Source organism: Ptychodera flava, chromosome 18 (assembly GCF_041260155.1).
Source record: "Ptychodera flava strain L36383 chromosome 18, AS_Pfla_20210202, whole genome shotgun sequence".
NCBI classification, from domain to species: Eukaryota; Metazoa; Hemichordata; class Enteropneusta; family Ptychoderidae; genus Ptychodera; species Ptychodera flava.
Window position 1 is genome coordinate 13,675,302 of NC_091945.1, and position 22,420 is coordinate 13,697,721.

Genomic DNA, 22,420 nt, shown 5'->3' on the forward strand with positions numbered 1-22,420 from the left:
AAAAACATGAGGCTTATACAACGATTTTAAATTTGCTAAAACATAATACACACATTTTAAACGAAACGAACAAACAAAGCCGCATATTTTGAAATAAATGAGTATTTTAGAGTTTCTACAAGTTCACATATTTAACGTTATATGTGGAACATTTGACTTTCATCCAAGACAAATTAGAATTTATATTTCACCTTCTGTGGTAGTTAATTCTTCTGTTGTTGTCTCGGGTAGTGTTGTTGGTTCCTCTGAGTAGTGCCCATTTCTGTTGTAGTCTCTACTTGAGTCGTTGTTTCGGGCTCCGTTGTTATATCTGTGGTGGTTGGCTCCTCTGTAGTAGTGGGTTCAGCGGTTGTTACCTCAGTGGTTGTCATTTCAGCAGTAGTCGTTGCCTCTACCGTTGTTGTCATTTCTTTGTCAGGGGAAAAGCAGTAAAAAATAATGCTTATACAACGACTTTCAATTTGCTAACACAATCACATGCATTTTAAACGAAACGAACAAAGCGATTTATTTTGAAATAAATCAGTTTGTTAGAGTTTATACAAGTTAAGGTATTTGACGTCCAGGTGTGAAGATTTGACTTTTCGTCTTTAGAGAAATTATAATTAATATTTTACCTTCTGTGGTAGTTAATTCTTCTGTTGTTGTCTCGGGTAGTGTGGTTGGTTCCTCTGAGGTAGTGCCCATTTCTGTTGTAGTCTCTACTTGAGTCGTTGTTTCGGGCTCCGTTGTCATATCTGTGGTGGTTGGCTCCTCTGTAGTAGTTGGTTCAGCGGTTGTTACCTCAGTGGTTGTCATTTCAGCAGTAGTCGTTGCCTCTACCGTTGTTGTCATTTCTTTGTCAGGGAAAAGCAGTAAAAATAATGCTTATACAACGACTTTCAATTTCCTAACACAATCACATGCATTTTAAACGAAACGAACAAATAAAGCGATATATTTTGAAATAAATGAGTTTTTTAGAGTTTATACAAGATCAGGTATTTGACGTTCAGTGTGGAAGATTTAACATTTCGTCCTAGACAAATTATAATTAATATTTCACCTTCTGTGGTAGTTAATTCTTCTGTTGTTGTCTCGGGTAGTGTGGTTGGTTCCTCTGAGGTAGTGCCCATTTCTGTTGTAGTCTCTACTTGAGTCGTTGTTTCGGGCTCCGTTGTCATATCTGTGGTGGTTGGCTCCTCTGTAGTAGTTGGTTCAGCGGTTGTTACCTCAGTGGTTGTCATTTCAGCAGTTGTAGTGGCCTCTACCGTTGTTGTCATTTCTTTGTCAGGGGAAAAAAGCAGTAAAAACATAATGCTAATATAACGATTTTAAATTTGCTAAAACAATAATACACACATTTTAAACGAACGAACAAACAAAGCGGCATATTTTGAAATAAATGAGTATTTTAGAGTTTCTACAAGTTCACATATTTAACGTTATATGTGGACATTTGACTTTTCATCCAAGACAAATTAGAATTAATATTTCACCTTCTGTGGTAGTTAATTCTTCTGTTGTTGTCTCGGCTATTGTGGTTGGTTCCTCTGAGGTAGTGCCCATTTCTGTTGTAGTCTCTACTTGAGTCGTTGTTTCGGGCTCCGTTGTCATATCTGTGGTGGTTGGCTCCTCTGTAGTAGTTGGTTCAGCGGTTGTTACCTCAGTGGTTGTCATTTCAGCAGTAGTCGTTGCCTCTACCGTTGTTGTCATTTCTTTGTCAGGGGAAAATCAGTAGAAAATAATGCTTATACAACGAATTTCATTTTGCTAACACAATCACATGCATTTTAACGAAACGAACAAAGCGATTTATTTTGAAATAAATGAGTTTGTTAGAGTTTATACAAGTTAAGGTATTGACGTCCAGTGTGGAAGATTTAACATTTCGTCCTAGACAAATTATAATTAATATTTCACCTTCTGTGGTAGTTAATTCTTCTGTTGTTGTCTCGGGTAGTGTGGTTGGTTCCTCTGAGGTAGTGCCCATTTCTGTTGTAGTCTCTACTTGAGTCGTTGTTTCGGGCTCCGTTGTCATATCTGTGGTGGTTGGCTCCTCTGTAGTAGTTGGTTCAGCGGTTGTTACCTCAGTGGTTGTCATTTCAGCAGTTGTAGTGGCCTCTACCGTTGTTGTCATTTCTTTGTCAGGGGAAAAGCAGTAAAAAATAATGCTTATACAACGAATTTCAATTTGCTAAAACGATCACACGCATTTCAAACGAAACGAAGAAACAAAGCCATATATTGCGAAATAAATGAGTTTTTCTAGAGTTTATACAGTTCACATATTTGACGTTCAATTTCCAGGATTTGATTTTTCGTCCAAAACAAATTATAATTAATATTTCACCTTCTGTGGTAGTTAATTCTTCTGTTGTTGTCCCGGCTATTGTTGTTGGTTCCTCTGAGGTAGTGCCCATTTCTGTTGTAGTCTCTACTTGAGTCGTTGTTTCGGGCTCCGTTGTCATATCTGTGGTGGTTGGCTCCTCTGTAGTAGTTGGTTCAGCGGTTGTTACCTCAGTGGTTGTCATTTCAGCAGTTGTAGTGGCCTCTACCGTTGTTGTCATTTCTTTGTCAGGGGAAAAGCAGTAAAAAATAATGCTTATACAACGACTTTCAATTTGCTAACACAATCACATGCATTTTAAACGAAACGAACAAATAAAGCGATATATTTTCAAATAAATGAGTTTTTTAGAGTTTATACAAGTTCACGTATTTGACGTTCAGTGTGGAAGATTTAACATTTCGTCCTAGACAAATTATAATTAATATTTCACCTTCTGTGGTAGTTAATTCTTCTGTTGTTGTCTCGGGTAGTGTGGTTGGTTCCTCTGAGGTAGTGCCCATTTCTGTTGTAGTCTCTACTTGAGTCGTTGTTTCGGGCTCCGTTGTCATATCTGTGGTGGTTGGCTCCTCTGTAGTAGTTGGTTCAGCGGTTGTTACCTCAGTGGTTGTCATTTCAGCAGTTGTAGTGGCCTCTACCGTTGTTGTCATTTCTTTGTCAGGGGAAAAGCAGTAAAAAATAATGCTTATACAACGACTTTCAATTTCCTAACACAATCACATGCATTTTAAACGAAACGAACAAATAAAGCGATATATTTTGAAATAAATGAGTTTTTTAGAGTTTATACAAATTCAGGTATTTGACGTTCAGTGTGGAAGATTTGACTTTTCGTCCTAGACAAATATAATTAATATTTCACCTTCTGTGGTAGTTAATTCTTCTGTTGTTGTCTCGGGTAGTGTGGTTGGTTCCTCTGAGGTAGTGCCCATTTCTGTTGTAGTCTCTACTTGAGTCGTTGTTTCGGGCTCCGTTGTCATATCTGTGGTGGTTGGCTCCTCTGTAGTATGGGTTCAGCGGTTGTTACCTCAGTGGTTGTCATTTCAGCAGTTGTAGTGGCCTCTACCGTTGTTGTCATTTCTTAACCAGGGAAAAAGCAGTAAAAACATGAGGCTAATACAACGATTTTGAATTGCTAAAACAATAATACACACATTTAAATGAAACGAACTACAAAGCGGCATATTTGAAATAAATGTTTTTTTTTAGAGTTTCTACAAGTTCACATATGTAACGTTATATGTACAAGATTTGACTTTTCATCCAAGACAAATTATAATTCATATTTCACCTTCTGTGGTAGTTAATTCTTCTGTTGTTCTCAGGCTATTGTTGTTGGTTCCTCTGAGGTAGTGCCCATTTCTGTTGTAGTCTCTACTGAGTCGTTGTTTCGGGCTCGGTTGTTAATCTGTGGTGGTTGGCTCCTCTGTAGTAGTGGGTTCAGCGGTTGTTACCTCAGTGGTTGTCATTTCAGCAGTTGTAGTGGCCTCTACCGTTGTTGTCATTTCTTTGTCAGGGGAAAAGCATTAAAAAATAATGCTTATACAACGAATTTCAATTCGCTAACCAATCACATGCATTTTAAACGAAACGAACAAAGCGATTTATTTTGAAATAAATGAGTTTTTTAGAGTTTATACAAGTTCAGGTATTTGACGTTCAGTGTGGAAGATTTAACATTTCGTCCTAGACAAATTATAATTAATATTTCACCTCCTGTGGTAGTTAATTCTTCCGTTGTTGTCTCGGCTATTGTTGTTGGTTCCTCTGAGGTAGTGCCCATTTCTGTTGTAGTCTCTACTTGAGTCGTTGTTTCGGGCTCCGTTGTCATATCTGTGGTGGTTGGCTCCTCTGTAGTAGTGGGTTCAGCGGTTGTTACCTCAGTGGTTGTCATTTCAGCAGTTGTAGTGGCCTCTGCCGTTGTTGTCATTTCTTTACCAGGGAAAAAGCAGTAAAAACATGAGGCTAATACAACGATTTTAAATTTGCTAAAACAATAATACACACATTTTAAACGAACGAACAAACAAAGCGGCATATTTTGAAAAAAAAAACAACAGTTGTTTTTTAGAGTTTCTACAAGTTCACATATTTAACAATATATGTGGAACATTTGACTTTTCATCCAAGACAAATTAGAGTTTATATTTCACCTTCTGTGGTAGTTAATTCTTCTGTTGTTGTCTCGGCTATTGTTGTTGGCTCCTCTGAGGTAGTGCCCATTTCTGTTGTAGTCTGTACCTGAGTCGTTGTTTCGGGCTCCGTTGTTATATCTGTGGTGGTTGGCTCCTCTGTAGTAGTGGGTTCAGCTGTTGTTACCTCAGTGGTTGTCATTTCAGCAGTTAGTCGTTGCCTCTACCGTTGTTGTCATTTCTTTGTCAGGGGAAAAGCAGTAAAAAATAATGCTTATACAACGACTTTCAATTTGCTAACACAATCACATGCATTTTAAACGAAACGAACAAAGCGATTTATTTTGAAATAAATGAGTTTGTTAGAGTTTATACAAGTTAAGGTATTTGACGTCAGTGTGGAAGATTTGACTTTTCGTCCTAGACAATTATAATTAATATTTACCTTCTGTGGTAGTTAATTCTTCTGTTGTTGTCTCGGGTAGTGTGGTTGGTTCCTCTGAGGTAGTGCCCATTTCTGTTGTAGTCTCTACTTGAGTCGTTGTTTCGGGCTCCGTTGTCATATCTGTGGTGGTTGGCTCCTCTGTAGTAGTTGGTTCAGCGGTTGTTACCTCAGTGGTTGTCATTTCAGCAGTTGTAGTGGCCTCTACCGTTGTTGTCATTTCTTTGTCAGGGGAAAAGCAGTAAAAATAATGCTTATACAACGACTTTCAATTTGCTAAAACGATCACACGCATTTCAAACGAAACGAACAAACAAAGCCATATATTGCGAAATAAATGAGTTTTTCTAGAGTTTATACAAATTCACATATTTGGCGTTAAATTTGAAAGATTTGATTTCGTCCAAAACAAATATAATTAATATTTCACCTTCTGTGGTAGTTAATTCTTCTGTTGTTGTCTCGGGTAGTGTGGTTGGTTCCTCTGAGGTAGTGCCCATTTCTGTTGTAGTCTCTACTTGAGTCGTTGTTTCGGGCTCCGTTGTCATATCTGTGGTGGTTGGCTCCTCTGTAGTAGTTGGTTCAGCGGTTGTTACCTCAGTGGTTGTCATTTCAGCAGTTGTAGTGGCCTCTACCGTTGTTGTCATTTCTTTGTCAGGGGAAAAGCAGTAAAAAATAATGCTTATACAACGACTTTCAATTTGCTAACACAATCACATGCATTTTAAACGAAACAAACAAATATCTATATATTTTGAAATAAATGAGTTTTTTAGAGTTTATACAAGTTCACGTATTTGACGTTCAGTGTGGAAGATTTAACATTTCGTCCTAGACAAATTATAATTAATATTTCACCTTCTGTGGTAGTTAATTCTTCTGTTGTTGTCTCGGGTAGTGTGGTTGGTTCCTCTGAGGTAGTGCCCATTTCTGTTGTAGTCTCTACTTGAGTCGTTGTTTCGGGCTCCGTTGTCATATCTGTGGTGGTTGGCTCCTCTGTAGTAGTTGGTTCAGCGGTTGTTACCTCAGTGGTTGTCATTTCAGCAGTTGTAGTGGCCTCTACCGTTGTTGTCATTTCTTACCAGGAAAAAGCAGTAAAAACATGAGGCTAATACAACAATTTTAAATTTGCTAAAACAATAATACGCACTTTTTAAACGAAACGAACAAACAAAGCCGCATATTTTGAAATAAATGAGTTTTTTAGAGTTTCTACAAGTTCACATATTTAACAATATATGTGGAACATTTGACTTTTCGTCCTAGACAAATTAGAATTAATATTTCACCTTCTGTGGTAGTTAATTCTTCTGTTGTTGTCTCGGGTAGTGTGGTTGGTTCCTCTGAGGTAGTGCCCATTTCTGTTGTAGTCTCTACTTGAGTCGTTGTTTCGGGCTCCGTTGTTATATCTGTGGTGGTTGGCTCCTCTGTAGTAGTGGGTTCAGCTGTTGTTACCTCAGTGGTTGTCATTTCAGCAGTTGTAGTGGCCTCTACCGTTGTTGTCATTTCTTTGTCAGGGAAAAAGCAGTAAAAACATGAGGCTAATACAACAATTTTAAATTGCTAAAACAATAATACGCACATTTTAAACGAAACGAACAAACAAAGCCGCATATTTTGAAATAAATGAGTTTTTTAGAGTTTCTACAAGTTCACATATTTAACAATATATGTGGAACATTTGACTTTTCATCCAAGACAAATTAGAATTTATATTTCACCTTCTGTGGTAGTTAATTCTTCTGTTGTTGTCTCGGCTATTGTTGTTGGTTCCTCTGAGGTAGTGCCCATTTCTGTTGTAGTCTCTACTTGTGTCGTTGTTTCCGGCTCCGTTGTTAAATCTGTGGTGGTTGGCTCCTCTGTAGTAGTGGGTTCAGCGGTTGTTACCTCAGTGGTTGTCATTTCAGCAGTTGTAGTGGCCTCTACCGTTGTTGTCATTTCTTTGTCAGGGGAAAAGCAGTAAAAAATAATGCTTATACAACGACTTTCAATTTGCTAAAACGATCACACGCATTTCAAACGAAACGAAGAAACAAAGCCATATATTGCGAAATAAATGAGTTTTTTACAGTTTCTACAAGTTCACATATATACAAATATGTGGAACATTTGACTTTTCATCCAAGACAAATTAGAATTAAAGGGAAACCTAAGTCCAGCGACATTGACCGTTTATCCCTTCCAAAATCACCCTTGAATAAAATGCAGCTCAAATTTGCAACATAATTGCACGCGCCGACGACTACGGAGCGACGCAAAGGGACATTGAAGTAGACGACATTTATGGAAATGAGCTCGGAATTCCATGGGCGCGAAAGGGCTCATGGGAGGAGCGTGCGTGACGTCATCGGCGATACACGAACGTGTGTAACAGCTTACCAAAGCATTGAGTCTATGACTGCAGCAGTGCAGTTCTGCACGTTACGACTCTTTAATGCTCAGTAGCATAAAAAATAGTTAAAGCCCCAGTATTTGTAACTTTTAACAATTTTTTTCATATTTTTGATTAAAATGACATCCTCAGTATGTAAAAGTAGACCATAATTAATACTGAATCGCATGGTTTGCATGCCTAGCCCGCCTCACGATTAACAGTAAAAGGCGTGAAAAATGACTTCTGGTCCGGACCAGAAGTCAGCTTTGTTGACACACGAAACGAAACGTAATCACACCACCGCGCATGCTCAACCACATCTACGCAAGTTTTACTGTGGCGTCCGTAGAAACCATACGCTATCGGAAAGGTCTGGTCCATCGAAACTGGAGACTCAGCTAAAAACGCGCGAAAGTTGGGTGAAATACCGGAAAGATATAAATATGTAAGTGTTTACAGATTGTTCCGACTATAATGAGCCGTGCAAACAAACGTCTTGAACAGCTAAACTAAAGACGGAGGCAGTCGATTGTAAGCTTCATGCAAGGCACTGCACGTTGTGACCGATGGTACGGAGATCAAGTTTGCTGAATGAATTGAGAGAGAAAAACATATATGAATAAAAATTCAACACTTCACCATTGTAATCATTGAACTAGTCGTTTCTTCCATTATGGAGTATAATGAAAATTTCGTTTAAAATAAATGACGGGACTGATTCTGCTCCGTCTATTCAAACGAAGTTTTGTGTACGGCCAGGCTACGCTGCAGGCAACACAGCCTATCAACTTCGCATATCGTTGCCGTACGGCGTAATTGAAAACGCTCAGAAAGGAAAAATTATATCTTGAATGCAGTACAAAAGTCTTTCTCATTAAATTTAAAAGTATGTCAAAATAATATCGAACGTAACGGGTATCTAATCCTCAGAAGGACTACAGTAGTACAATTATCGGCTAGCCGCGATGCGATGGAGCTCCAGGCATTGTAAGCTTAGAAGTTCGAACACAAAAGAGATCCCGGCCTCACTGCAAAGTCGTCCCCTGCGCACCCGGCCCGACAGCAAACTAACCTCTTTGTTTGATTCTGTTGTTTATATATTTTTGTATAAAATTCATGATACATATATCTGACTTTCACAACTGTACAATTTGCTCAGGACTGTGAGTTTGGCTGTAGTCTACAGACGATCGGAGGGAGCTAAGGCAGGCCCCAAATTTGCATGGACAATGTCCGGGACAATTATAGACGCAGCTCGATGAGAAAGTCATTCACATAAACCTAAATGAAGTGATCAATACAAAACTTTTAAACACCACTGGTTCTGAAAATTTATGATCAACGGTTCTGACCTACGGATTTTACACTGCGACGTTGTTTTTTGCGTGTTTGGCCGGCTACTAGTCCTGTAAGGCTGTACTACATGGAGGTAGTAGACTGTACAAGTGCAGCGGGCGGCCGGGCCATTGGTGTGGGGCCTGCAGCAAGGTAAAATTGACAGCGTCCATTGCAGAATGCCCGCGTGTTATCCTTTCTCGTTTGGGAGGAAATTTACCGCTGTATTCAGAATGCCTTTTTACCAGTATAAAAGCTCAGTAACTGATGCATCAAGAGCGAAGAGTCTGTAAATTTCTTAGCAGTAGCTCCATTGTTTTTTTCTAAATTTTCGCTGAGATACAGCAGTGCGTATACTGGTCCCGATCGTTCTGACTCAGGCGTTCACAGCTGTTTAGGGAGCCGTCATTATTTACGATCTGGGGGTCGGAGGAATTACATTAGAAACTCCGACATTTTGAGTCACACCCCAGCCAACCATGATGACTTTGAGTAACCCCCTCTCTAACAGAAAGTTTGGCTTACCTGAGCCCATGTAACAATAGATCCTGTGCACTTACAGTGATATCTGTCGAGAACATTTCTCCATGACCTAGCCTCTCCTTCCACCTCTGATAACAACTACAGAAAACTACTGTGTGACATCATCATCACCACTGTTGATCCTCATCTTTACAGGTGCCGCCAACCGGTAAATTTCGTGAATTTCTCAAAATCATCACAAAACCTGTTTGAAGGCTGATATACCGATTTTTCTTAATTTTGACCCTGACCTAAAATTTGGAGGGGAAAGTGAGAGCTGTTCGTAACTGCCCTCCCACTGGCATACACTGAAAATGTGCCCTCCCACTGAATTTTGATGCCCACTGCCCTCCGGTATCTACAGTCTGCCCGCTCCCCACTCCCCACAACAATTCAAGCTCCCCGCTGCCCTCTCCCCACTACTGAAATTCCCCATTGCCAACTAGATGCCCACTAGGCAACCCAGATCAACACAAAACCATGCAAGCAGTTAGCAGTATACCTTGGAACATTGTTCCCCTCTCAGTTAGGTTCTATTAAGCCGTATTTCCCCTCCCTCTACGTATTTTCCGGTGCCCACTGTCAAAAATTTTCTCCCCGCCCGCTGAAAGTAATGAAATTTCTTCCCCGCCCACAGTAAATATCGATATTTTCTCCCCGCCCGCTGATTAGTTTTGAAATCTGCCCGCCCGCTGAAAAACTTCGCACGAACACCTTTTTGCACGAACAGCTTCGTTGGCGGCACCTGTCTTTAATGTCGCGGGTGCCATTGCGTACATGGACAACGTATCATTCTCATCGTCACTATCTTCTCTTTCATAATAAGTATTGCTAGTAGCACCTACTTGTAGTTTTATGCCTTCCTTCATGTAGTTGATATTTATTTGTACTGTTATAGTTATTTTCTTTTTATTTAACATGTATCAGAGTAAAATATACATAATCAACTAATCATTATTTCATTGAGGACAGAGTAAGACAAAGAAAAAACATTTTGAGCACCCCCTTATAACTTTCAATCTTTTAATGACCCCCAGGTCGTAAATACTGATGGTTCCCTTACTTGCCGCCAAAGGCCATCGCGTTCACTGCATTCGACTGCTTACCATACATCAAGTTGCCAAACTATGTTGCTTCGATTTCGCAATCACCTTGCCGCTAAAGCTACAATCAGCTGAAATTTATTACTTCAAGTTACTCAATTTTGATAGGTATTTGCCTACAGAAGTGAGCCAAGTGTATATAGTGTCGTCTTGATTTTACATCGGTACCCGGAGTTCTGAGTAACCAACTGCAGGGTGCGCATCGGTGCACTGCCGACTGCAGTTTGAATAATCCGTATATAACGCACACTGTACCAGAATAGAATGTCAGCCTCCTCTGCCAAAGTTCTGTATCCTCTGAAATACAGTAGCAGTACGTATTTGAACGGAGAAGAACAAAATAAAACCATTCGCAGGTCATTCAGCCGGCGACCATGGGCGATTACCCAGGCAGTGTGGCGTGGCATGGCAAGGCCCCAGGAATGTTGCAGGCTCGATGATGTCATCAGTATCGGCGTTCTCGATCACGTGCACAGCCTACAAGTTGTCAACAAACCCGCGCGGCAATCCAACTCGATCGGGCAATATTTAGCGTTTGTATGTCACTACAGGAGCACAAATTTGGCCTATTTCTTTACTGAACAACATTTCACGATGGATGTAAGAGAATAATATGTAATTTCGAACATAAAAAAAGGTTAAAAGTTACAAATACTGGGGCTTTAACTGTTGTTCATTGAGTGCAAAAATCACTCAAGGAGGAACAAACTGAGTCAGCTTTTATCGTCGTCCCACAGAACAGCTTTTTCGAAGACAGTGGCTAAAGAAAGTCGGGCGAGTTTTAAAATCTTTAAAAGATAAAAAGTTAATGTTCTACTTCTTTCATGATGATTGTTTTATAAGGGACTTCGGGATTCTGATACCGATACAAGACTATACAAGACTATACTACACAATGCGGTTCGTATATTGCCGGTTTTAACCAGATAAATAATATTGGCGATTTCGGGACTCTAAAATCGGAAGACGGAAACTACACAAAGCGTCTCTTATCTCGACAGCCCGGGTCTGCGAAATCGCCGATATATACCGATAAATATAGGCAATTTCGGGACTATATCTGGTAATATTGATATACAAGATATACTGGAATGACTTCTCGCCTATTGTGTCTCGGCACGGCGGGTCTGACAAATCGCCGATATTATATTTACCCGATAAATATCAACTGCGCCGGGACTCCTAGGCTAATGCAGACGATTCAGTGTGGCTGTTTTCGGACGAACCTCGGTTTTCGGACATTTAATGACATGCTGTTCGTTGTACTCACTTCGCTCTGTATTGATAGTGTTTTACAAGTCATGTGACAGCATATTAAGTCAAGTGACGCTGTTGTCCCGTTTGGATATTTTTTCGGTAGAAGCTATTTCGGGCTACAAACTTAGCCACACCGTTCGATACAAGGTGTCGAACGCAACACACAGAGACAGCCCATGTCCGATATTTAAGCGCCATACACGTCGAAATAAGCTTATAGTTGCGTCGTCCATGGATTAGACGTAACTAATTTATCACATATTTTTACAAACAGTTTTCTAAACACATCGAAATTGAAAATCGGGGGTTTGAAGTTTCAAAATATCAATATTTAGCTCCTATAATCACATTCGAAATACGACGTCCGATTACTGCGATAGCAGTCCAATTACTACGCACTCAACATGGGGTCAACAATTTGGCAACTTTGACCCCCTAAATAACACTTCCGTCCTGTTAACAGTTTGAGGATAAGCGCAATAAAGTTTCGAAGGATGTAGTGCTCGTCATTTATGAAACGGCTTTGAGCGAAATTCACTACCCTGTCCGAAAACTGTCACACCGAGTATACTAGATTTACTTGCACTGTGTGGTGTCGGCACGCCGGGTCTGCGAAATAAGATATTTATCCGATAAATGTCGGCGACTTAGGACTTTACTGTGCACAGTAACTCTGATACTAGACTTTGTCAAATTGAGGGTAAATGTCCGATGTATATCGGAGATTTCACCACCTAACAGATCTGACCACCCGACTACCTCTGTCCGACTCTTAGTTCAAAAATAGCATCCATGGCCGGTAGTCAAGAATACTGTATGTTTTACATTATTAGATTTATTCATGCACGAAATACATGTTTTACATGCAAAGCATTTTTTCATTAAATGTCCACACGAACTTTCATACACTACTATCGGGACTTCGTCGAGAGGGCCGATCGGATATCACCGTGAGTTTGGGAGGGCCTTGCACGAATTACATTCTTTACAGGTAATACATTTTTACTTGGCGATCGATCGGGACTTGAACAGAGGACATATTGGACATCATCGGGAATTTTGGCTGGTCTTGTATGAAATACATTCTTTACAACAATAGACGATATTGTTTTTTAAATAGCGGGCAAATATCCACTATCGGAGATTTCATCACTTTGTAGATCTGAGTAAGCCCGACTTCCTAAGTTCGAAACGAACTTCGAAAAATAGACGACACTATAGATTTGTCAAATCGCGAATAAATATTTTCCGATACATATCGGAGATTTCGCAACCTTAAAGATCTGGCCAAGCTCGACTTACATGGTAACACCATAGACCCCTAGAGGTCTATGGTAACACATACAATCAGTCAATCCTTCCGTATCATTCACGAACCAAAAATTAATTTTAAGCGACTGGTAAAGAAAAACTATGTTTTAGAAACGTAGCGTTGAAGGATCGCAGGGTCACTCAGTGTCTCCAATTCAGTTCGGGGCCTGTACAAGCACAGTGACTCCCTTCGTGGAATCATACACAAAACGCAAACAACCAAATATGAACGATGTGTGGAGATGCTTTCATGATATCTTGGTTCAAATTAGTATGGTTTGATTTCAGTCGGGAAAATTATACTCGATGTCAGAAATATCGCTGTCCGAACTCTCCATAGTAGTCTTACAAACGCGCTGAACTGTTTAACAGTTCAGCGCGTTTGTAAGACGACTATGGAGAGTTCGGACAGCGATATTTCTGACATCGAGTATTAATTTCCCCGACTGAATAACAGAACTCCTTCAGCCGCAAGCTACAATCGTCTGTATCGCCGATGACGTCACGCACGCTCCTCCCATGAGCCCTTTCGCGCCCATGGAATTCCGAGCTCATTCCCATAAATGTCGTCTACTTCAATGTCTCTTTTCGTCGCTCCGTAGTCGTCGGCGCGTGCAATTATGTTGCAAATTTGAGCTGCATTTATTCAAGGGTGATTTGGAAGGGATAAACGGTCAATGTCGCTGGACTTAGGTTTCCTTAATATTTCACCTTCTGTGGTAGTTAATTCTTCTGTTGTTGTCTCGGGTAGTGTTGTTGGTTCCTCTGAGGTAGTGCCCATTTCTGTTGTAGTCTCTACTTGAGTCGTTGTTTCGGGCTCCGTTGTTATATCTGTGGTGGTTGGCTCCTCTGTAGTAGTGGGTTCAGCGGTTGTTACCTGATGGTTGTCATTTCAGCAGTTGTAGTGGCCTCTATCGTTGTTGTCATTTCTTTGTCAGGGGAAAAGCAGTAAAAAATAATGCTTATACAACGACTTTCAATTTGCTAAAACAATCACACGCATTTCAAACGAAACGAACAAACAAAGCCATATATTGCGAAATAAATGAGTTTTTTAGAGTTTATACAAGTTCACATATTTGACGTTAAATTTGCAAGATTTGATTTTTCGTCCAAAACAAATTATAATTAATATTCACCTTCTGTGGTAGTTAATTCTTCCGTTGTTGTCTCGGCTATTGTTGTTGGTTCCTCTGAGGTAGTGCCCATTTCTGTTGTAGTCTCTACTTGAGTCGTTGTTTCGGGCTCCGTTGTCATATCTGTGGTGGTTGGCTCCTCTGTAGTAGTTGGTTCAGCGGTTGTTACCTCAGTGGTTGTCATTTCAGCTGTAGTCGTTGCCTCTACCGTTGTTGTCATTTCTTTGTCAGGGGAAAAGCAGTAAAAAATAATGCTTATAAAACGACTTTCAATTTGCTAACACAATCACATGCATTTTAAACGAAACGAACAAAGCGATTTATTTTGAAATAAATGAGTTTTTTAGAGTTTATACAAGTTAAGTATTTGACGTTCAGTGTGGAAGATTTAACTTTTCGTCCTAGACAAATTATAATTAATATTTTACCTTCTGTGGTAGTTAATTCTTCCGTTGTTGTCTCGGCTATTGTTGTTGGTTCCTCTGAGGTAGTGCCCATTTCTGTTGTAGTCTCTACTTGTGTCGTTGTTTCGGGCTCCGTTGTTAAATCTGTGGTGGTTGGCTCCTCTGTAGTAGTGGGTTCAGCGGTTGTTACCTCAGTGGTTGTCATTTCAGCAGTTGAGGTGGCTTCTACCGTTGTTGTCATTTCTTTGTCAGGGGAAATCAGTAAAAAATAATGCTTATACAACGAATTTCAATTTGCTAAAACGATCACACGCATTTCAAACGAAACGAACAAACAAAGCCATATATTGCGAAATAAATGAGTTTTTCTAGAGTTTATACAAGTTCACATATTTGACGTTAAATTTGCAAGATTTGATTTTTCGTCCAAAACAAATTATAATTAATATTTCACCTTCTGTGGTAGTTAATTCTTCTGTTGTTGTCTCGGGTAGTGTGGTTGGTTCCTCTGAGGTAGTGCCCATTTCTGTTGTAGTCTCTACTTGAGTCGTTGTTTCGGGCTCCGTTGTCATATCTGTGGTGGTTGGCTCCTCTGTAGTAGTTGGTTCAGCGGTTGTTACCTCAGTGGTTGTCATTTCAGCAGTTGTAGTGGCCTCTACCGTTGTTGTCATTTCTTTGTCAGGGGAAAAGCAGTAAAAAATAATGCTTATACAACGACTTTCAATTTGCTAACACAATCACATGCATTTTAAACGAAACGAACAAATAAAGCGATATATTTTGAAATAAATGAGTTTTTTAGAGTTTATACAAGTTCAGGTATTTGACGTTCAGTGTGGAAGATTTAACTTTTCGTCCTAGACAAATTATAATTAATATTTCACCTTCTGTGGTAGTTAATTCTTCTGTTGTTGTCTCGGGTAGTGTGGTTGGTTCCTCTGAGGTAGTGCCCATTTCTGTTGTAGTCTCTACTTGAGTCGTTGTTTCGGGCTCCGTTGTCATATCTGTGGTGGTTGGCTCCTCTGTAGTAGTTGGTTCAGCGGTTGTTACCTCAGTGGTTGTCATTTCAGCAGTTGTAGTGGCCTCTACCGTTGTTGTCATTTCTTTGTCAGGGAAAAAGCAGTAAAAAAATAATGCTAATACAACGATTTTAAATTTGCTAAAACAATAATACACACATTTTAAACGAACGAACAAACAAAGCCGCATATTTGAAATAAATGAGTTTTTTAGAGTTTCTACAAGTTCACATATTTAACAATATATGTGGAACATTTAACATTTCGTCCTAGACAAATTAGAATTAATATTTCACCTTCTGTGGTAGTTAATTCTTCTGTTGTTGTCTCGGGTAGTGTGGTTGGTTCCTCTGAGGTAGTGCCCATTTCTGTTGTAGTCTCTACTTGAGTCGTTGTTTCGGGCTCCGTTGTCATATCTGTGGTGGTTGGCTCCTCTGTAGTAGTTGGTTCAGCGGTTGTTACCTCAGTGGTTGTCATTTCAGCAGTAGTCGTTGCCTCTACCGTTGTTGTCATTTCTTTGTCAGGGGAAAAGCAGTAAAAATAATGCTTATACAACGACTTTCAATTTGCTAACACAATCACATGCATTTTAAACGAAACGAACAAATAAAGCGATATATTTTGAAATAAATGAGTTTTTTAGAGTTTATACAAGTTCAGGTATTTGACGTTCAGTGTGGAAGATTTAACTTTTCGTCCTAGACAAATTATAATTAATATTTCACCTTCTGTGGTAGTTAATTCTTCTGTTGTTGTCTCGGGTAGTGTGGTTGGTTCCTCTGAGGTAGTGCCCATTTCTGTTGTAGTCTCTACTTGAGTCGTTGTTTCGGGCTCCGTTGTCATATCTGTGGTGGTTGGCTCCTCTGTAGTAGTTGGTTCAGCGGTTGTTACCTCAGTGGTTGTCATTTCAGCAGTTGTAGTGGCCTCTACCGTTGTTGTCATTTCTTTACCAGGGAAAAAAGCAGTAAACATGAGGCTAATACAACGATTTTAAATTTGCTAAAACAATAATACACACATTTTAAACGAAACGAACAAACAAAGCCGCATATTTTGAAATAAATGAGTTTTTTAGAGTTTCTACAAGTTCACATATTTAACAATATATGTGGAACATTTGACTTTTCATCCAAGACAAATTAGAATTTATATTTCACCTTCTGTGGTAGTTAATTCTTCTGTTGTTGTCTCCGCTATTGTTGTTGGCTCCTCTGAGGTAGTGCCCATTCTGTTGTAGTCTGTACCTGAGACGTTGTTTCGGGCTCCGTTGTTATATCTGTGGTGGTTGGCTCCTCTGTAGTAGTGGGTTCAGCTGTTGTTACCTCAGTGGTTGTCATTTCAGCAGTAGTCGTTGCCTCTACCGTTGTTGTCATTTCTTTGTCAGGGGAAAAGCAGTAAAAAATAATGCTTATACAACGACTTTCAATTTCCTAACACAATCACATGCATTTTAAACGAAACGAACAAAGCGATTTATTTTGAAATAAATGAGTTTTTTAGAGTTTATACAAGTTCAGGTATTTGACGTTCAGTGTGGAAGATTTGACTTTTCGTCCTAGACAAATTATAATTAATATTTCACCTTCTGTGGTAGTTAATTCTTCTGTTGTTGTCTCGGGTAGTGTGGTTGGTTCCTCTGAGGTAGTGCCCATTTCTGTTGTAGTCTCTACTTGAGTCGTTGTTTCGGGCTCCGTTGTCATATCTGTGGTGGTTGGCTCCTCTGTAGTAGTTGGTTCAGCGGTTGTTACCTCAGTGGTTGTCATTTCAGCAGTTGTAGTGGCCTCTACCGTTGTTGTCATTTCTTTGTCAGGGGAAAAGCAGTAAAAAATAATGCTTATACAACGACTTTCAATTTGCTAAAACAATCACACGCATTTCAAACGAAACGAACAAACAAAGCCATATATTGCGAAATAAATGAGTTTTTTAGAGTTTATACAAGTTCACGTATTTGACGTTAAATTTGGAAGATTTGATTTTTCGTCCAAAACAAATTATAATTAATATTTCACCTTCTGTGGTAGTTAATTCTTCTGTTGTTGTCTCGGGTATTGTGGTTGGTTCCTCTGAGGTAGTGCCCATTTCTGTTGTAGTCTCTACTTGAGTCGTTGTTTCGGGCTCCGTTGTCATATCTGTGGTGGTTGGCTCCTCTGTAGTAGTTGGTTCAGCGGTTGTTACCTCAGTGGTTGTCATTTCAGCAGTTGTAGTGGCCTCTACCGTTGTTGTCATTTCTTTGTCAGGGGAAAAGCAGTAAAAATAATGCTTATACAACGACTTTCAATTTGCTAACACAATCACATGCATTTTAAACGAAACAAACAAATATCTATATATTTTGAAAATAAATGAGTTTTTTAGAGTTTATACAAAATCAGGTATTTGACATTCAGTGTGGAAAATTTGACTTTTCGTCCTAGACAAATTATAATTAATATTTCACCTTCTGTGGTAGTTAATTCTTCTGTTGTTGTCTCGGGTAGTGTTGTTGGTTCCTCTGAGGTAGTGCCCATTTCTGTTGTAGTCTCTACTTGAGTCGTTGTTTCGGGCTCCGTTGTCATATCTGTGGTGGTTGGCTCCTCTGTAGTAGTTGGTTCAGCGGTTGTTACCTCAGTGGTTGTCATTTCAGCAGTTGTAGTGGCCTCTACCGTTGTTGTCATTTCTTTGCCAGGGAAAAAGCAGTAAAAACATAATGCTAATACAACGATTTTAAATTTGCTAAAACAATAATACGCACATTTTAAACGAAACGAACAAACAAAGCCGCATATTTGAAATAAATGAGTTTTTAGAGTTTCTACAAGTTCACATATTTAACGTTATATGTGGAAGATTTGACTTTTCATCCAAGACAAATTAGAATTCATATTTCACCTTCTGTGGTAGTTAATTCTTCTGTTGTTGTCTCGGGTAGTGTGGTTGGTTCCTCTGAGGTAGTGCCCATTTCTGTTGTAGTCTCTACTTGAGTCGTTGTTTCGGGCTCCGTTGTCATATCTGTGGTGGTTGGCTCCTCTGTAGTAGTGGGTTCAGCGGTTGTTACCTCAGTGGTTGTCATTTCAGCAGTAGTCGTTGCCTCTACCGTTGTTGTCATTTCTTTGTCAGGGAAAAGCAGTAAAAAATAATGCTTATACAACGACTTTCAATTTGCTAACACAATCACATGCATTTTAAACGAAACGAACAAATAGCTATATATTTTCAAATAAATGAGTTTTTTAGAGTTTATACAAGTTCACGTATTTGACGTTCAGTGTGGAAGATTTAACATTTCGTCCTAGACAAATTATAATTAATATTTCACCTTCTGTGGTAGTAAATTCTTCTGTTGTTGTCTCGGGTAGTGTGGTTGGTTCCTCTGAGGTAGTGCCCATTTCTGTTGTAGTCTCTACTTGAGTCGTTGTTTCGGGCTCCGTTGTCATATCTGTGGTGGTTGGCTCCTCTGTAGTAGTTGGTTCAGCGGTTGTTACCTCAGTGGTTGTCATTTCAGCAGTTGTAGTGGCCTCTACCGTTGTTGTCATTTCTTTGCCAGGGGAAAAGCAGTAAAAACATGAGGCTAATACAACGATTTTAAATTTGCTAAAACAATAATACACACATTTTAAACGAAACGAACAACAAAGCCGCATATTTTGAAATAAATAAGTGTTTTAGAGTTTCTACAAGTTCACATATTTAACAATATATGTGGAACATTTGACTTTTCATCCAAGACAAATTAGAATTAATATTTCACCTTCTGTGGTAGTTAATTCTTCTGTTGTTGTCTCGGGTAGTGTTGTTGGTTCCTCTGAGGCAGTGCCATTTCTGTTGTAGTCTCTACTTGAGTCGTTGTTTCGGGCTCCGTTGTCATATCTGTGGTGGTTGGCTCCTCTGTAGTAGTTGGTTCAGCGGTTGTTACCTCAGTGGTTGTCATTTCAGCAGTTGTAGTGGCCTCTATCGTTGTTGTCATTTCTTTGTCAGGGGAAAAGCAGTAAAAAATAATGCTTATACAACGACTTTCAATTTGCTAAAACGATCACAGCATTTCAAACGAAACGAACAAACAAAGCGATATATTTTGAAATAAATGAGTTTTTTAGAGTTTATACAAGTTCACGTATTTGACGTTCAGTGTGGAAGATTTAACTTTTCGTCCTAGACAAATTATAATTAATATTTCACCTTCTGTGGTAGTTAATTCTTCTGTTGTTGTCTCGGGTAGTGTGGTTGGTTCCTCTGAGGTAGTGCCCATTTCTGTTGTAGTCTCTACTTGAGTCGTTGTTTCGGGCTCCGTTGTCATATCTGTGGTGGTTGGCTCCTCTGTAGTAGTTGGTTCAGCGGTTGTTACCTCAGTGGTTGTCATTTCAGCAGTTGTAGTGGCCTCTACCGTTGTTGTCATTTCTTTGTCAGGGGAAAAGCAGTAAAAAATAATGCTTATACAACGACTTTCAATTTGCTAACACAATCACATGCATTTTAAACGAAACGAACAAATAAAGCGATATATTTTGAAATAAATGAGTTTTTTAGAGTTTATACAAGTTCACGTATTTGACGTTCAGTGTGGAAGATTTAACTTTTCGTCCTAGACAAATTATAATTAATATTTCACCTTCTGTGGTAGTTAATTCTTCTGTTGTTGTCTCGGGTAGTGTGGTTGGTTCCTCTGAGGTAGTGCCCATTTCTGTTGTAGTCTCTACTTGAGTCGTTGTTTCGGGCTCCGTTGTCATATCTGTGGTGGTTGGCTCCTCTGTAGTAGTTGGTTCAGCGGTTGTTACCTCAGTGGTTGTCATTTCAGCAGTTGTAGTGGCTTCTACCGTTGTTGTCATTTCTTTACCAGGGAAAAAGCAGTAAAAACATGAGGCTAATACAACGATTTTAAATTTGCTAAAACAATAATACGCACATTTTAAATGAAACGAACAAACAAAGCCGCATATTTTGAAATAAATGAGTTTTTTAGAGTTTCTACAAGTTCACATATTTAACGTTATATGTGGAAGATTTGACTTTTCATCCAAGACAAATTAGAATTAATATTTCACCTTCTGTGGTAGTTAATTCTTCTGTTGTTGTCTCGGGTAGTGTGGTTGGTTCCTCTGAGGTAGTGCCCATTTCTGTTGTAGTCTCTACTTGAGTCGTTGTTTCGGGCTCCGTTGTCATATCTGTGGTGGTTGGCTCCTCTGTAGTAGTTGGTTCAGCGGTTGTTACCTCAGTGGTTGTCATTTCAGCAGTTGTAGTGGCCTCTACCGTTGTTGTCATTTCTTTGTCAGGGGAAAAGCAGTAAAAAATAATGCTTATACAACGACTTTCAATTTGCTAACACAATCACATGCATTTTAAACGAAACGAACAAATAAAGCGATATATTTTGAAATAAATGAGTTTTTTAGAGTTTATACAAGTTCACGTATTTGACGTTAAATTTGCAAGATTTGATTTTTCGTCCAAAACAAATTATAAATAATATTTCACCTTCTGTGGTAGTTAATTCTTCTGTTGTTGTCTCGGGTAGTGTGGTTGGTTCCTCTGAGGTAGTGCCCATTTCTGTTGTAGTCTCTACTTGAGTCGTTGTTTCGGGCTCCGTTGTCATATCTGTGGTGGTTGGCTCCTCTGTAGTAGTTGGTTCAGCGGTTGTTACCTCAGTGGTTGTCATTTCAGCAGTTGTAGTGGCCTCTACCGTTGTTGTCATTTCTTTGTCAGGGGAAAAGCAGTAAAAAATAATGCTTATACAACGACTTTCAATTTGCTAAAACAATCACATGCATTTTAAACGAAACGAACAAACAAAGCGATATATTTTGAAATAAATGAGTTTTTTAGAGTTTATACAAGTTCACGTATTTGACGTTAAATTTGCAAGATTTGATTTTTCGTCCAAAACAAATTATAATTAATATTTCACCTTCTGTGGTAGTTAATTCTTCTGTTGTTGTCTCGGCTATTGTTGTTGGTTCCTCTGAGGTAGTGCCCATTTCTGTTGTAGTCTCTACTTGAGTCGTTGTTTCGGGCTCCGTTGTCATATCTGTGGTGGTTGGCTCCTCTGTAGTAGTTGGTTCAGCGGTTGTTACCTCAGTGGTTGTCATTTCAGCAGTTGTAGTGGCCTCTACCGTTGTTGTCATTTCTTTGTCAGGGGAAAAGCAGTAAAAAATAATGCTTATACAACGAATTTCACTTTGCTAAAACGATCACACGCATTTTAATCGAAACGAACAAACAAAGCGATATATTGCGAAATTAATGAGTTTTTCTAGAGTTTATACAAGTTCACATATTTGACGTTATATGTGGAAGATTTGACTTTTCATCCAAGACAAATTAGAATTAATATTTCACCTTCTGTGGTAGTTAATTCTTCTGTTGTTGTCTCGGCTATTGTTGTTGGCCTCTCTGAGGTAGTGCCCATTTCTGTTGTAGTCTCTACTTGAGTCGTTGTTTCGGGCTCCGTTGTTATATCTGTGGTGGTTGGCTCCTCTGTAGTAGTGGGTTCAGCGGTTGTTACCTCAGTGGTTGTCATTTCAGCAGTTGTAGTGGCCTCTACCGTTGTTGTCATTCCTTTGTGAGATGAAAAGCAGTAAAAACATATGCTTTTAAAACAATTTAAATTTTCTTGAAATAATGATACGCATTTCGAATCTCCCGAAAAACGAAAACGACATTTTTGAAATATATAGAAGTTTAGAGATTATCCATTAGAAAAGCCCTTAGCAGAAACTATGTTGCTAGACAATGACAATACAGAATTCTAGACAATGTTTGCTATCCAATAAACACCGTGTGTTGTTGTAAAGAAATGTGCGTGTTTACAAACCTTCACAGGGGGGTGGTAACAGCCAGAGTAACTTCACAATGACAACAAGAGTGAACTTAATCAGGTGTGATGTGGTTGGTCTAGCTACTGTTGGTACACATACCCCTTGACTTTTTAGGCGGAGTCTCGTTCAAGAGGTTAATTGCTTAGGTAAAGAATCACCCAAATTTGCAAGAATCCTGTCTATTATGGGGCTATTTCTGACTTATATGATATATATATATATATATATATATATATATATATATATATATATATAATAATATATA

The 22,420-nt window shown here is 39.1% G+C and overlaps 3 protein-coding genes across 3 annotated transcripts; all 3 read right to left on the reverse strand.

Annotated features, from left to right (window-relative positions):
* Positions 1-203: 203 nt before the first annotated feature.
* On the reverse strand, positions 204-16,306 carry LOC139117604 (mucin-2-like). Its single transcript, XM_070680846.1, has 22 exons — positions 16,090-16,306; positions 15,661-15,879; positions 15,230-15,448; positions 14,800-15,018; positions 14,370-14,588; positions 13,945-14,163; positions 13,517-13,654; positions 6,625-6,843; positions 6,193-6,411; positions 5,762-5,980; positions 5,334-5,552; positions 4,907-5,125; positions 4,483-4,620; positions 4,043-4,261; positions 3,192-3,329; positions 2,763-2,981; positions 2,333-2,551; positions 1,903-2,121; positions 1,479-1,697; positions 1,046-1,264; positions 618-836; positions 204-409 (listed from the first exon to the last, which is right to left on the reverse strand). The coding sequence occupies exons 1-22, from the start codon at positions 16,304-16,306 to the stop codon at positions 204-206; spliced, it is 4,560 nt and encodes a 1,519-aa protein (XP_070536947.1).
* A 251-nt stretch (positions 16,307-16,557) lies between these two features.
* Positions 16,558-18,879, reverse strand: LOC139117605 (salivary glue protein Sgs-3-like). Its single transcript, XM_070680847.1, has 6 exons — positions 18,663-18,879; positions 18,236-18,454; positions 17,805-18,023; positions 17,377-17,595; positions 16,947-17,165; positions 16,558-16,739 (listed from the first exon to the last, which is right to left on the reverse strand). The coding sequence occupies exons 1-6, from the start codon at positions 18,877-18,879 to the stop codon at positions 16,558-16,560; spliced, it is 1,275 nt and encodes a 424-aa protein (XP_070536948.1).
* A 227-nt stretch (positions 18,880-19,106) lies between these two features.
* On the reverse strand, positions 19,107-21,893 carry LOC139117606 (uncharacterized). The gene is made up of 7 exons (XM_070680848.1): positions 21,677-21,893; positions 21,246-21,464; positions 20,816-21,034; positions 20,386-20,604; positions 19,953-20,171; positions 19,523-19,741; positions 19,107-19,312 (listed from the first exon to the last, which is right to left on the reverse strand). Exons 1-7 carry the CDS (start codon positions 21,891-21,893, stop codon positions 19,107-19,109), a joined length of 1,518 nt encoding a protein of 505 aa, XP_070536949.1.
* Between the last annotated feature and the right edge of the window lie 527 nt (positions 21,894-22,420).

Coding starts and splice junctions, on each gene's coding strand:
- LOC139117606 (XM_070680848.1), bottom strand. CDS start 21,893: ATGACAACAACGGTAGAGGCCACTACAACTGCTGAAATGACAACCACT. Junction 20,605..20,815: donor AGAATTAACTACCACAGAAG/GTGAAATATTAT, acceptor CCCCTGACAAAG/AAATGACAACAACGGTAGAG. Junction 19,742..19,952: donor AGAATTAACTACCACAGAAG/GTGAAATATTAA, acceptor CCCCTGACAAAG/AAATGACAACAACGGTAGAG.
- LOC139117605 (XM_070680847.1), bottom strand. CDS start 18,879: ATGACAACAACGGTAGAGGCCACTACAACTGCTGAAATGACAACCACT. Junction 18,455..18,662: donor AGAATTTACTACCACAGAAG/GTGAAATATTAA, acceptor TCCCTGACAAAG/AAATGACAACAACGGTAGAG. Junction 17,596..17,804: donor AGAATTAACTACCACAGAAG/GTGAAATATTAA, acceptor CCCCTGACAAAG/AAATGACAACAACGGTAGAG.
- LOC139117604 (XM_070680846.1), bottom strand. CDS start 16,306: ATGACAACAACGGTAGAGGCCACTACAACTGCTGAAATGACAACCACT. Junction 6,844..13,516: donor AGAATTAACTACCACAGAAG/GTGAAATATTAA, acceptor CCCCTGACAAAG/AAATGACAACAACGGTAGAG. Junction 1,698..1,902: donor AGAATTAACTACCACAGAAG/GTGAAATATTAA, acceptor CCCCTGACAAAG/AAATGACAACAACGGTAGAG.